Source organism: Apteryx mantelli, chromosome 6 (assembly GCF_036417845.1).
Source record: "Apteryx mantelli isolate bAptMan1 chromosome 6, bAptMan1.hap1, whole genome shotgun sequence".
In the NCBI taxonomy this organism is placed as follows: Eukaryota; Metazoa; Chordata; class Aves; order Apterygiformes; family Apterygidae; genus Apteryx; species Apteryx mantelli.
In genome coordinates, this window is record NC_089983.1 from 6,912,652 (window position 1) to 6,927,680 (window position 15,029).

Genomic DNA, 15,029 nt, shown 5'->3' on the forward strand with positions numbered 1-15,029 from the left:
GTGCTTTCACGTGCAGAGTGGGTTTGACATTGTTTTTACCTTGAGACGTCCTGCTGGTTCACTGCGGGAAGAGCATTTCTTCACTTAACCAGGTCTGAAGTTGCTGTCACAAACTGCTGACTCTAGAAGTTACCCGCAATAGTTGGTGAAGAAAAGTTGTGTTTGCAGTGAGATGATGGGGTTTATGTACGGTTGTACTTCTGATACGTGTCTATATCTTCAGATTAAAAATGTTGTGGCCTGCCATAGAAAAAGCAAAAATGCTTGCCTAAGTTGCAGAATTGGCAGTTCTGCAGGCTGCCCCTCAGCTGCAGAAATAGGAATGACCGAAAAAGGTTATGTGAAGAATGAGCTGTCCATGGTCACTGGGGAAAAGCGTAGGGGCAGCCCAGAGCAAAGCCAGTGCCCAGGCCGGCGGATGCTGAAGGAGATGGATCACTTTAGCTTGTATGTTGGCACATTAAAGCTTAAAAACCCCATTCTCTGTTTTCCAGACAGAAGCAGTCTCCGCCAGCCAAGAAACCAGCAAAAATATTTCACAATGGACGTAGACGATGAAGAAAACATGAGTAAGACGTGTTTATTTACACAGTAATAAATGATGTAATCGCTTCTGAAGGTGACTTTCTCTCCCTAGCACAGCGGGTGACTATGAAGAAATTTTGTAAGCACAAATTAAAACGGTTTCTTTGAATGTTTTAAATATGCTATAGAAGAATGAATCAGAGCTTTTGCACTAAAAGAACTTTTAAATACATATGGCTATATACTAATCTAGTTACCCTGTGTGTGTTTCATATTTCTCTTCCAACACTTGGCTAATCATGCAAAATATTTATATTTCAAAATAGTCTGTAGTTTTGTAACATGACTCTTCCTACTTTGAACTGGCAACGAAATAACGATGACAGTTTTCTCACATTGATTAAACAGTTTGGTACACTGCAGCGATATCCCACATATGGGACTGACGCATCCCGCTGTGCTAGCGTAGGTAGCGCAGAGAACCCTTTCTGTGCCCTGGCTCTGTACTGTGTGTCCCGGCTTTCCGGCTGCTCTTCTGCAAATTCCTCACCTCCCGAAAGACCCGCAGGTAGGGTTGCAGGTCGCCTTGTCCTTGAGCTAGGTGAGATTAGTTCAAGAGCAGATTTTGTGCGAGGTTTCCAATCCAGGTGAGAGCCTTTTGTGCAGTTTTAGTAGGCAGGTCATTAGGAGGCTTCCTGGAAATAAAGATTGTGATTACATGAGATGGTGAGGGAAGAGTACTGATTTGAAAGGTCAAAGGCCTGCCCCAAGTGTGTACAGTGCCTCAAGCAAACATGTTGAAGACAGGACCATTTCTGTAGTCCGTAGTGCACAAACCATGCTAATGGTGGCCAGCATCGTTCTGGGCTTCTTGGGCTTTTTCACTTAGAATGACTGCAGTGTTTGTGGTTTGCTTGTTGCCAGGGGTGTTAGTTACGCAATGCAAGATACCTCCGCGTTCTGCCATCACAGCTTTCACGCTGGCAGAGAGGTAAGAAGAGGCCACTGGAAGAAGAAAAACAATCTGGAAGAGGGAGAAACGCTGGAAGTGCAGATGATAAGCATTAGGGTGCAGTTAGAGGTCAGGATGGGCAGGCTCAGGGGGAGAAGGGAGAAATGAAGGAGGCTGAATCAACATACATAAAATAAGTGGGGGAGAGCAGAAGCTGGAAGAAGGAAAAGCAAAAGGAGGAGCTAAAAAAAATCACAGTGCTCAGCTCACCACGTATCTTGGATGCCTGATTGTTCTCATTAGACAGCTAATTGTTCCAACCCTGGCCTAGTGAAGTGTTTAAATATATGTTAAGCACAAAAAGAGTCAAATATAGTGACCATCTTAATGAATACGTTGGTGAAGTGCTGTGAGGCTGCTTATTCCCTCTGAATGACAGTGGCTAAATGCTACATCTCTCGCAATGTTTTTGAAGCCCAGCACTATAGGAAGCTTTAGAAGAGAACAGGTGAAATTCAGTTTGAAGAAGTTACAACATGTTTTTCTTGGGAAATGTTGGATTATCATAAAAAGAAAACTAAAAAACTTAATTGTTTTTGAATGCTTCATTTTTCTTCAGCTGTAAGAGTGAACTTGCCTGGAATAGCTCTTAATATCAATTTCCTGATTTTTGGTCTTCAGCATCTGTTTTTATTTTACTTGTGGTAATTTTTTGTTTTATAGGTGTATATTGCAAATAGTATAAACTGTATTTCTGGTCTAAAGCCTTTTTCAGGCCAAATGTAATTTATGAGTAAAAGTTTTGTTCCAGTGTGATTTGAATGCAAAATAAAAGCTTCGGTGTTTTATTGCTGTAGGAAGATACCAAATGCATAGTTCAGAAATCGCTCTTGAATGTTATTCCTTGAATTATTAGGAGATCTAGCTCTCCGTTTGTACTGCAGAAACGTTAGCCTGTGAGCACACATCACTTAACCAGTTACAAAGATAGATAAAGGAATCTATAAATTTTGCATTTACAAGATCCTGCAACGAAGGCATTGTAAGTTACTCTTTCTGGGCACCACAGGTTCAAGCAGCACTGATGTTAAAGAAAACCGCAACATGGACAACGTTCCCCCTAAGGATGGCAGTGTGCAAGGCCCCGGGGAGGGGACTCAGCTCTCCAATGGTGGTAGCAGCAGCAGCAGCAGAAAGCGTCCTTTGGAGGAGGGCAACAATGGCCACTCCAAATTTCGCCCGAAGAAGAGGAAGAAAACACCGGGCCCCGTTTTGCCAAAGAATGCCCTGATGCAGCTTAATGAGATAAAACCTGGTTTACAGTACAAACTTCTGTCCCAGACGGGTCCGGTTCATGCCCCCATGTTTGTGATGGCGGTCGAAGTTAACGGACAGGTCTTTGAGGGGTCCGGCCCTACGAAGAAGAAAGCAAAGCTCCACGCCGCTGAGAAGGCTCTGCGGTCTTTCGTGCAGTTTCCAAACGCCTCTGAAGCACATCTAGCAATGGGGAGGACTCTGTCCGTGAACACAGACTTTATGTCTGACCAAGCAGACTTTCCAGACACGCTTTTCAATGGATTTGAAACTCCAGTTCCTTCCGATGCTTCCTTTTATTTAGGGTCCAATGGCGATGGATCCTTTAGCTCTAGTGGGGACTACGGTTTGTCGACGTCTACTGTAACTAGTAGTCTTATGCAGTCACCTCTCCCTGCACCATCACCGTATCCATCCACAAGTGGAAAGAACCCTGTAATGATCTTGAACGAGCTGCAGCCAGGGCTGAAGTACGAGTTTCTCTCAGAAAGTGGGGAAAGCCATGCTAAAAACTTTGTCATGGCAGTGGCGGTGGATGGTCAGACTTTTGAAGGATCAGGAAGGAATAAAAAGCTCGCAAAAGCTCGGGCTGCTCAGTCAGCTCTGGCATCCTTATTTAACATGCAGCTGGACCAGACTCCATCTCGACAACCCATCCCTAGCGAGGGGCTCCAATTACATTTACCGCAGGTGAGGAGCCTATTTGCTTTTTGTTCATATATTTCGGTGACTGCCAAGAGTATCCGAGTCATTTGTTTTGAATCAGCTTAAAGCATATTTCTGATGTTTACACCGCTTGCGTGTTTTGTTGGGTGATTTATCCACTTACGGCTTCTGTCAGCGACGTGAAATCATTGTATTCTGAAATCCTTCTGTTCCGTTGGACAGCAAAGAGGTTTTGTTTGTTGATCCTTTCAGCCTTAATCACATCGCGTAATAAAATGCAAAGCATAGCTTAGTGCCCGCTTAAATTACAGTTTTTATCAGGGGAAAAATTGAATCATGGCTTTCTCGTGTGAGGCAGCTGTGCACAGATGGAGTTCAAGTCAGGATTTTACTGCTTTAAATAATTTGATTATCTGATGCAACAGTTTTTACTAGAGAAGAAAATCATTCTCTCCTGCAAACCGAAATTGTTGGCATGAACGGTGCTGAACAGCGAATGTCAAGGACAGGTTAAGTGAGGCCAGCGCAGTGGTCCCTTGCAGCCAGTACTTGAATAAAAGCCAGACTTTCAGTGCGTGTATCCAAGAAATGTGTGAAGAGTTTTAAATAACTGTCAGCTAAAGGATGATGCACTAATCAAATCAGTTAATTGAAATTTACAATTATTTTAGTCGACAAATATGTGAAAATTACTTTGGCAAGTAAATCTGGTAAGAAATAGTTTAAATCAAATAATAGATGAATTAGGCAAAGTATTGAACATACCAGACATAGACAAGAAATGTAAAGTAGCTAGAATGGAGTAAATTTTTAATCAAGAAAAATTCCCCCTTATTTATGTACTTTTGTTTTTCCCCAGTCAGACACCAGTAATCATTTTTCAAATGACCTCTTTCTAGTGCATCCATTGGCCTTTTTATATTAACATTACATATGCTTATCTCAATTCCAATACTTGCCTATTATTTTCTTGCACCTTTCTGTATGCTTTTTTTAATGAGACTTTCAAGGCTTTGACCTTTGCTATCCCCAAGGAAGGTTTTAGAGTTTGTTAAAAATATAAAATATTATTGTCTAAATCAATGCATCATTCAAGAAAGTGGGATTAAAGAACATAATTTGAGGTTGTGAATATTTTAGGTACATTTTTCCCTCAAAATGTTTGGACAATTTGCATCATTTGGAAACTCATATATGCTGTCTTTTTATGTTGCACAATTATTGCATTATCGGTGAATGTTTCCTGCATTTTCAAATCTAGGACGGTGATATTTCATCTAGTTATTTCTGTTTATGATTTCTCAGTAGTTTCAGTTAATTCAGACCACATTCTCTGTAGAGCTTTTTAAAAAGCCTGTGGCACCAGCCGCTAAAGTAGTTCACTCTAGTGATTTGCACAGTATTAGTTCTTGAATCAGTAAAATGGTCAAAATTGGAACTGCCATAAGAAGTGGGGAAGAATTATTCAGAGTAGCTTCGGATAGGTTTTGATCTTCATTCCTGATGTTGTGAATCACTATCAGCTGTCTTAGCCTATTGCACCGTAAAACCGACTATTGCTATAGGTACGCTTGCCCTTATGCAGGAGATGGCCAGGACATTCGAGCCTTGGGCTGCGTTTTTAAATAACAAAACAGCAACACATACAATCATTTTTTTGCAGTGCTCCTATGCTGACCTTCATATCTATATTGTATAGAACAAAGGGTCCTTTAGGACCAGATTGCGTTTTACATCTGTTACAGGTGCGCAAAGGAATAGGCTACTCGGCTGTGGAATTACCCTGACACAGAGCATGGCATAAACTCAAGAGCGCCCAGCAGGCTTTAGAAGTAGTTCAGAAGTCTTTTGATCAGCTTGTAGTCAGGAATTTATTGTCCTTTCTTCACTTTGGTGTGTTGTATTAATGTGCTTTTAATTACAATTGGAATTAGCTGTCAAGTTATTGGAATTGTATCAAGGAAGAATTCAGTCTGTTAGTAGTTAGTAGTTAATAAGGGACTTCAGCATTTGTGGGACTTTTTAAGGGTTTGTATTAGGTCTTGCTTTATTTATCTTCTTTATACTCTTTGTGGGTTGTTCTTTTTTTACACAGTGCTTATTCAGTATGTGTAAAGATGATAAATTTGGAGATAATCCTAAAATGAGCAAAGCTGCAAACACTGGAGAGCACAGAAGTGACGTCAAAGGGATAGGATGTGTTATAACCCTTAGACCAAATAAAATGGTAACTGGGTTGGAAAAATCGGAAGCTCGGTGCATGCAAGGGGAGAAAAATCCAAGATACCAAATGTTCAGTGGAAAGAGTAAAGGTATGACGTAGTCATGCCAATAAAGATGTTGGAATTTACTGTCTGAGTGGCAGGTTCAAAATGAATTTTCAGTTCAGAGCTGTGCGGTAAAAAGGACAGGACAATTCAAGATGCGTAGTCTGAGATAGCATTACATTATGGATCTGAGAGTCAGTGGTCATCCTCTGCACAAGTCTAAGACATCTCTAATATGCTGTAGATTAGCTATATACATAGTTAATACGTTATGGTTAATTTGTGGTGCCTCATGAGAAAAACTGATAGAGTGCAAAGAATTTAGAGGAGAGAAAAGATTATTATTACTCTGGAGCTGATTGTAAGTATTGGATGGAATGCATATCAGTTATTACACACCTGATAGCTGCAGACACTGTGGAGGAAGTTAAATTTGGAGATACATGCGTAAGTTATCAAATGAAACAAGGAAAGTTTACATTGGAAATGAGCTTATAAAAAGGACATTGGTATAGTCTTTTGGGCCGTGGAGTGGATTATCAAAGTGCTAATCCAGTGGCTTAATACATTTAAAATCAGTCTGTGCAAAGCAAGCATATCTGCTTATTTCCAGCTTGACCTTTTGTGAGGGATGAAGCAAGGTTGCCAGTGGTGTGGAGAATCTCTTTGCTGAGAAAGTGGCTTGAAACCAGTAAGTCGCTTAATAAAATGTGCCTCAGAACAGATGAAGAAGTCCTGACGAAAATCAGGCCTCGTGTATGGATTGCCTTGGCATCCAATGTATTAACGTGGAAGAGATTTCATCAGTCTTACATATCGGGCTTTACTTTTCCAAAACAAAGAAATCAATCCGGTGAAACCTTCTGTATTAGCAGTAAGAGAAAGCATATACCAAGGACTCCAAAATGTGCACTCTTCCACTCCTTGCCGTGGAAGAAAATTAAATGTTTCAACACATCTAGGTTAATGTTGTTAAAATGTTTAAAATCCATGTTTAAGGCTTATCATGGATCTATAGAGTCTGTAGGCACTTAAGGTTGATGAGAACTGAATAGAGAAGATAGAGAAAGGTGAACAGTATTTTAAAATCTGCTCTGAAGACAAATGTGTCATGTGTTTATAGATGAAGTGTGGTAGCTATTGCAACCAGGCGTTTGCAAATTGTCCACGTAAAGTCCAAATCAGGTTACTGAAGAAAGGAGTATTTTGGAGGCACTGAACCCCAGGAAGAGCCATAGTGAGCCGGACCGAAGCTTCTTCTCGCCCATCGGCCTATCCCTGGTGCCAAATCGTCCTTTGCTGTCCCAGAGATCACTTGTTTTCTCTACTTTTTTTTTCTTTTCCCTTAGACATTCCCTGCTTCCCAAGAGGGCTGCAAGGGTTTGAAAGAGGTGGGCTGATGCTGTCACTAAAAGCAAAATCAAGCATGGACGGTGGCCAATACCAAATGCCTTGAGAAAACTGAGAACAGGGCATATCTCTAGCAACACTCCCCCAGCATATTCTTCCAAACTCAAGAATTTTCTTAGCCAAAAACGGCATTTTTCCATTTAAGAGCCCTTGACGGATTAGGACACCCTCCCTCCCCCCGCAAGAATTTCAGTTCTTTCTTGAACTTTTGTAAACTTTTAGCTTCCACAGCACCTTGTAGTATTAAGTTCTGCAGTTTAGGTGCGGATTATGGGAAGAAGCATCTCAGCCTGTTGGTTTTGAACCTGCTGCAATGCATTCTGGTGTGCCCCAGTAATTCTGCTGCCTCCTAGTAATGCACTTTTCCAGGCGCTTGGTACTTTTTCCTGCAGTGTTTCCAGTGCATATTGTGCACTTTGTGACTTCTAGTAAAGTCTGCTGGTCCAGGCAACACCTGCTGCCAGTGGTTGTGATGGAAACTGTTCTGCCAGGGTAGGTATCCTCTCGGGGCCACTGGTGGCTGGGGTTGGGAAAACCTTCATAGAAGCTTATCATGATATTTCCCAGATTTCCTCAAACTGTTGACTTAAAAAGATAGCTAATGAGTTGTGATGCAAAGGGGAAGCACTGCTGGGTCTGGAAACAACTGAAGAGATAGGAATGAGGGAATTGAAATTGTAAATATTGAATCTTACGGAAAGAGTTATTTAGATTAGTGAAAGCTGGAGAAGTTGTGAGAGAAGGCAACAAACTAAATAAATAAGCAGCATAATTGCAGATGAAAATAATTAAAACATCCACTAGAGGGAATACTTTTAATTATTCACCTCATTTATTGCAAATTCAACTTAGGGCAGAAAGAGCTTGTGTATCATTATGGACATACGTGCAAACAAAATGTTACACGGAAAAAATTGAGTGAGATCCAATAGTGTGATGGGTATTTTCACTTGAGGTACAGTATTTAATCCTGGTCTAATTTGGGGCAGGCAGGGAATAAAAAAGAAGTATTAAAAAACAGAAACGATGTACAAGTAAGTGATGCAAGGGATCAAAGGTCTGGGAAGACTTCCTCTGGAGAGATGCTTGAAGACACCTAGAGTGTTTAGTGAAATATGTTCAATGTATAAAGTTGAATAAGAATGTAAGAAATTCAGACCTGGTAGAAAGATCATACTGAATATGTTCATAGGAATTCGTGAGTAATGTCTTGAATTAATTGTGGTGGAATTAAAAGAGATAAAAAGATACATTTGTGTAAGTAATGAGAGAATTTACTGTCTGATTGGAGTTTCTTTAAATAAATATAAGAAACTTTTTTATCATGGAGAACTAGAAAATAACTACCGTGTTTTATTAGCATAGATATGTTTGCACCTTCTCTGAGTTGTGTATGCTGATCACTGTCAGAGGAGAGATAATGTGCCAGGCTGACCCCGATTTTGCCTACTGTGGACACTGCCAGTGCTCATCAGCTTGTGAGAAAGTTCACATGAGCCCTAAACTGTAAAGGTAAGAAGAAATAAACCTGAGGGAGAACATTTGTGCTTGAGAGGAAGAGGAAAGATCCCTAGCGCTCCAAAGAGTGCCCAGAAGTTTGGGAAGTTTTGGGTCAGTTCCCCGCTCAGATCCAAGAGTGCTGTCAACCCCTGAAGCGCCCTTGGTCCACCACCGCTTCAGTACTTACCAGCATTTATCTAGATGGAACAGCTGCTTTTGGTAGGAGTGATCTCCTGCTGAGATCTTCCTTCAGATCCAGACAGACCTGAACATTTTAAGGTTCAGAATATTTTAAAACATAGATTTTCAGGGTTTTTTTTCTTTTTCTGAAACATTGCTGTAAAATATTTATTAACTGAAATTGTTTTGTATATGTGGAAAAGAACTGGTTTCACTGTAACTTGCACCAGAGAAAGGAACGATGCACCCAAAATAGCTTTGAGCTCACATGCCTCAATGAGCAAACTGTCATCTATTTTGGGTCTTTCCTTGTTTGAATTATCCAACTTTGAATAAATGAGTTAATACAGGAGAGGGTGGTAGAGAAACTGTATGTGTCTCATGTTAGGGCACTTCCTGAGAATGGGAGAGGAAAGTTCAAATTCTGCTTCAATTAATGTTTATTTATATGAGATGGAATAGATCCCGAAAGAGATATGACAGATCCACCCCCCAGACAGGTCAGTGGTCTGGGCTTGATGGGGAGGCAGAGCTTCAAGTCCTTGGATTTTTTTCTTCCAGAACCTGACATTTTTATCAGCCCCAAAACAAATTTGAGGTCTGCAAACTATTAAGTTTAAGTATGAAGGCACCTCTGAAGTTGTCTGGTCAGTTAGGGAAGTTCAGAGATTTCTAACGCAGTGTATTTATGGGTGCATTGGGAATGCCCGCATAACTACTTATTAAGCAGTTATTGTTAAGCAGCTGTTTTGTACTCTCATTTTTACTTCTTCCTTAGGCTTATCAAGAAAAACAGGCGTTGAGGATTACAGCCTTTAAAGTATATTTCATTTAATGAAGTGATTTTCATCTGGTGTCCTTGTCTTTAAACTGACCTGTTAAACGAGGTAATAAAACAAGAGGGAATATCTCTTTGGAAAGAGAAAAATCTTCATGGTTGTTTCTGGAGGCGATCCAAAGCGGTTGGAGGAGGAGAAGTTGAGCGTTGTGGCCTCTTTGCTTCCAGCGGCCGGGCTCCTTGGCAGGCTTCCGCTGCGCCTTTCCTCACCCACCTCCAGCCTTCATTTCAGAGACATCCTGCACCATTTGCTTCAGTTTGCGCCCCTTGTTACCTTTGATAATTCCTTTGCAATAGTAAGGTTCAGCTCTGTCAGGCTCCTTCCCTTCTGCTCTCTTCTGTCTCTCCTTCCACCTCCTTTCTCAGAATCCCTTTTATAAAATTGAATTCAGAGTATATCCTTATTAATTGTAGAAGCCATAAAAAGGGTCACTGAGGAAAGAGTTTCCTTTTCTTCTTCTTCTTCTTCTTTTTTTTTAATTCAGCAGACTAGCAGTTTAAAAATATTACTATGGATTTGAGAAAATGGAACAGTTAACCTCAGTAAGCTCATATGTTACATATAGACTTCAACTGTTACTGTTTTTACTCTGCTTTTGTGAGACTATTTTAGAGTGTGCACCCAATATGATAATAATAAGCGTATTCAGGTTCTAGGAAACATACGAAAAACCATAAAATTGATTGGCTAGTACAAGCTTGCTTTCTTCAAAACTTTTAAGAATCGCTGAAAAGATTTTCTGTCCCTAAGTCTGCAAATATATATGCAAAAGCTTCTCTAGTGTTTGCCCAGAGATCAGCTTCGAGGCTATAGTAGCCTTAATTTAAGGAGAACAGAAAATGTTTTCCCACATGTAGCGTTGTCTCTTCTGTCTCTGCTGTACTGCCATAGCATCTGTCCGAAACTGGTTTTGCCCAGGTTGAAACTGCTAGCGATAAATGGTGATGGCCTGAGGATTTTCCATGCTTGTTTGAGCTGAAAATAAGATAACAAAAAATTATTGTCTGATCTGGATCTATTCCCTGATCATAATGTAGCTCATAGGGTAAACACTCGTGCTGGTATCACCTAGAAAGTTTATTCCCCAAAACCCAGGAGAGCTGAAGTGGACTGTAAGAAGGTAGGAAGAGCTTAACCCAGTGTTGTTCCCAAAGAAGGTACCTTTTGAAACGACAGCTTTAAACTGTTGTACCTGAATCTGTCAATCTTGATTGCCATGGAGGAGAGCTCAACTGTCTGCACAGTGTTTTTAGGGGAGCAGCTATCTCACCATTTTGAAATACAGAGGTTGGTCAAAGTTTTTTCATCACAAAACTATCCTGTTGGGGTATCTCAGGATACCCCCAACCAAGTGTACCAGGAAATACTGCAGCTTGGAGTAGAGCGTTCTTGGATACCTGACAGTAAAGGCAGACTTTTTTCCAGCTATCTTTGTTAGATGAATGAATTTGCAAGTATTAAAGGTTGATTCTTCCCTTCCCTCCACGCCTTATGATCCACAGAGGCAAACATCTTTATCTAAAATATTTTCCAAAAGCAGCATCGACCTTTAATCGAAATCAAACCACTAGACTTGTAGTTTCCCTTTCCAGGACATTGTTTCACTATGGGAACACTACTTGCATATCTTAGGTGCCGTGATGTTTTTGTGGTTCAGTTGGATGTGGGGGCATGGGATGTAGAAGACTATGGGGGGAATGTCTAGGCTTTGATAATTAGTCCAGAGGAGTTCCATTTCCTGTGGTGTGTGTCCATGAGGGTTGCATTTTGTATCCAGGCAGATTTTTATTTTATTTATTTATTTATTTATTTATTTATTTATTTTTGCGGAGAAGCTTGAGGGAAACTATGGGTGGTCCCATTCCACAATTGCATATTTACAAAGCACTCTTTCTTCAATGTGACATTTTGCTGGGGACAGTTGAGCAATGTCGTTTAGTAAAAATCACACTTTCCTGAAAGTTTACCAGTCTCTTGCAAGCATTAATATGCAGCAAAGATATTCTGAAGTAATAATACTTACTGATTAAAAAAAAGAATCTTCTTTTATTGGGAGCTCGTGATTAGAAGTATATGACTATGGCAACTAATCCTTCAAGTTCCCTATCACATCAGCTCATATTTACACACAGTCCCATAAATGAGCTTCTCCTTTCTAATCTCTTCTGTGACAGAAGTGAGTTTGAAGTATCTCTAGTAGGGTACTCCACTCTTGACAACATGGCCCCTATGACAGATAGATAAACAGAAAGAAAACACCGTTGATTCTTTTTCTTTATTCTTTAGGAGCCCTCCTCCCCTGCCCCAGCATCAGCAAAAGTGCCTGCAGAGAAAAAGTGAGCGATAGGCAATAAAAACACGACATCTGGTTTTTATCTTGTGTTTAGCATGAAGGAAGTGCTTGTCCTGGATTACTTCCTCCTTGATTTCAAGGTCACTGGAGCATCTCTCTTATGAGGAAAGGCTGAGAGAGCTGGGCCTGTTTAGCCTGGAGAAGAGAAGGCTGAGAGGAGATCTTATCAATGTGTACAAGTTTCTTAAGGGAGGGTGTCAAGAGGACGGAGCCAGACTCTTTTCAGTGGTGCCCAGCGACAGGACGCGAGGCAACGGGCACAAACTGAAACACAGGCAGGTCCATCTGAACATGAGAAAAAACTTCTTCACCGTGAGGGTGACAGAGCACTGGCACAGGTAGCCCAGAGAGGGTGTGGAGTCTCCTTCTCTGGAGATATTCAGAACCTGCCTGGACGCAATCCTGGGCAACGTGCTCTAGGTGACCCTGCTTGAGCAGGGGGCTTGGACTAGATGATCTCCAGAGGTCCCTTCCAACCTCAACCGTTCTGTGATTCTGTGATGATCTATCGCTATTCCTTGACTCTGCAGAGCTAGTGAGGCAGCACATTTCTAAGCTCTTCTGAGGAAAGTTACTGCTCCTTTGAAAAACCAATATACTAGGGATCTGTCTGTCGTCAGTAGCAGAGGCTGTCTCCTTGAGCTGCTCAGCCAGCTGTGTCCCTGTAGTTTACATGTTTTTGAGACATGAAGATGATGGTAAGAAAACAGGCAGCAAAAGTTCCAGATGAATCAGATTGGTTGTGTCATAAATAAAGAGTTTTTGACTTACAGTGTTATGGGAAACGGTGAGATTTTTGTTGCCATGACCATTATAGTTTCAGTAAAATCTCAGTCAGTGGACTTTTATTACTATTTTTAATATTTTGAAGGGCAGACAAATAGGCAAGTCCCAGCAGTTATTGCCAGACTTGAGTCCTCATCTAATGAGAAGATAATTTATTGATAAAAGCATGTCTATTCAGGCTAAAAAGTCTGATTCTCTAATTGTCAAATGTAACCTAAAGCAGATAAACACTCCATCTTTTCCGGTGGAAGTCAGGTGGGAAAAGGCTTTGCGGTGCTGTGAGGAAGTGGCGTGTCTAGAGTGGTGAGACAAATCTGAAATACAAAGTACTGCAACTTTGCGGGACTTGTTCTTTGTCGTCCTGCTGCTCTTCTGCCCACCTGAGGTATGTCCAGGAGATCTAGGGGAAACATGTTTGTAGGTGAGGTGGTATCTTTGTTGAGGTGATTGGAAAAAATGCATGAATTTTGTGCACCAATTCCCTTTATTGACTTACTGAGCCATAGCAAGCCACATGAAATGCATAAATAGACACAAGTGCTCTTAAAGAATCTACTATTTTAATGGAATAGACTGCTTGAGAGAAAAAGATAGTTCATATCTAATTTATTGGGTAAGTATTCCGCAGTTTCAAACCTATACAAGACCAAAATCTTGACAACTTAATCTGTAGACATTTAATAGTGCTTATTTCTCACCATGCACCTGTTTTTATGCAACTTGGATATCAGATCAATAACATCTTTAATATATTAACCTGCTTCTATCAGTAAAATTCTTTTCTTTTTTCCCTCCCTCACAGTTTCTTCTGTGTTGTTCACATCTCTAGTGGACATTTTTGTCTAGCTTGAGTTCTGCTTAGTTCTTCTTATCAACGCTCTCCAGGGTCTTATTTTATAATTCATTCAAGCGTTTTTAGGTTTCTTTGCCAGCAGCTTAGTTCCACGTTGTTTGAGATGCAGCCCCATCCTTCTGCATAAGCTTACATTTTCCCAGAAAGACTCACCATATTCTCATTTGTATACTAACACTGTGGTTATATCTACTTCACCAATTATGTAAGAAATAATCTTGTCAGAAAAAGCTATATATACATATATATATATATACACATACATACACACACACATATATATATATAAACCCTATATATGAGCATTCCACCCAATTACTTGTCAAGTAGCTATCGGAGCCTGTAATACCTTTTTATCAGCAGTACTGGCAGATAACTTGTCCATGGGTATATTCCCAGAAATGCCTAGAAGTTTGAGTTCCTGCCCCATGACAAAAAGCCTCATCAAGCGGTGCTGGTTCCCTATGAAATGGGGAGATTACAGGCCTCTGCAGATCAGCCTCCATTTAGCCATCTGGACTGAGGAGCTACATAAGGAAGCAATGTTCAGAGATCCTGAAAGAAGCGTTTCTGTACCTTTCCCTTTTACTACCGGTGGTTTTTGGCTCAAGGTTTTGTGAGCACCATTTCTGATATGCGGCATTTTTATGTAGGCAAGTGTTTGAGAAGACTCTTTCAGACCACGCTTAATTTTTACAAAGAAGGAATAATCCATATTTTTTGTTACCTGAACAGCAAGCCTTTCTGGCATGCTGATGCTTTGGTTCAACATGCTGTTCCTGAAGCATCTGTTCTGCTTGTGGTTAGGGTACATCAGTACTCGGAGAAGTTTTTCACTACTTCTGCAATAATATGTTCTCTCGTAACATTGATCAGCATGGTTATGCGTTGCTTGATAGCTGGTCAGCTACCAGCCATATTCTCCTGGAAGCTCCAGTATGTCTGATGTAAAGCACAGTAGAAAATTAGGTATGATTTTTTAGAAATGAGAGCATGAAACTTGCAACTAGGAAGCATTATCAGCAAACTACGCAGCGGGTTTGTGGCTAAAGTGTTGGAATGGGACTCTGATCTTTGTTCAGTTCTTTTCCCCGCGGTGGTCTGCCATGTAGCTGTAGGCAGGTTAATTATTTAAGCTACGTGTGTCTTAATTTTCCATTTCTAATACCAAGATGAGTATAGAACTGTGGCATTTATTGTTTTGCTTCTTGTGTATTTATTTACCTTATAGTCTTTCATCCTGCAAAGTTTCACTCTTATTTACTGCATTATATAAGTTCTGGGACTGGCACAATTAAATTTTGTGTCATTTGATCATGATGCTATTGTAGCACAGATTATGACAGAATTTTGGGTCCAGCGTCAGAAATACTTTGTTTGCATT

The 15,029-nt window shown here is 40.6% G+C and overlaps 1 protein-coding gene across 1 annotated transcript in view; it reads left to right on the forward strand.

Moving 5' to 3' along the window:
- Nucleotides 1-474: 474 nt before the first annotated feature.
- The window catches only part of LOC136992337 (double-stranded RNA-specific editase 1-like), a 48,271-nt gene continuing 33,716 nt past the window's right edge, over nucleotides 475-15,029 (forward strand). The window contains exons 1-2 of the mRNA XM_067298677.1: nucleotides 475-569; nucleotides 2,547-3,481. Coding sequence (XP_067154778.1) covers nucleotides 542-569; nucleotides 2,547-3,481 — 963 coding nt within the window. The 5' untranslated portion in view covers nucleotides 475-541. The remainder of the gene's footprint in view (nucleotides 570-2,546; nucleotides 3,482-15,029) is intronic.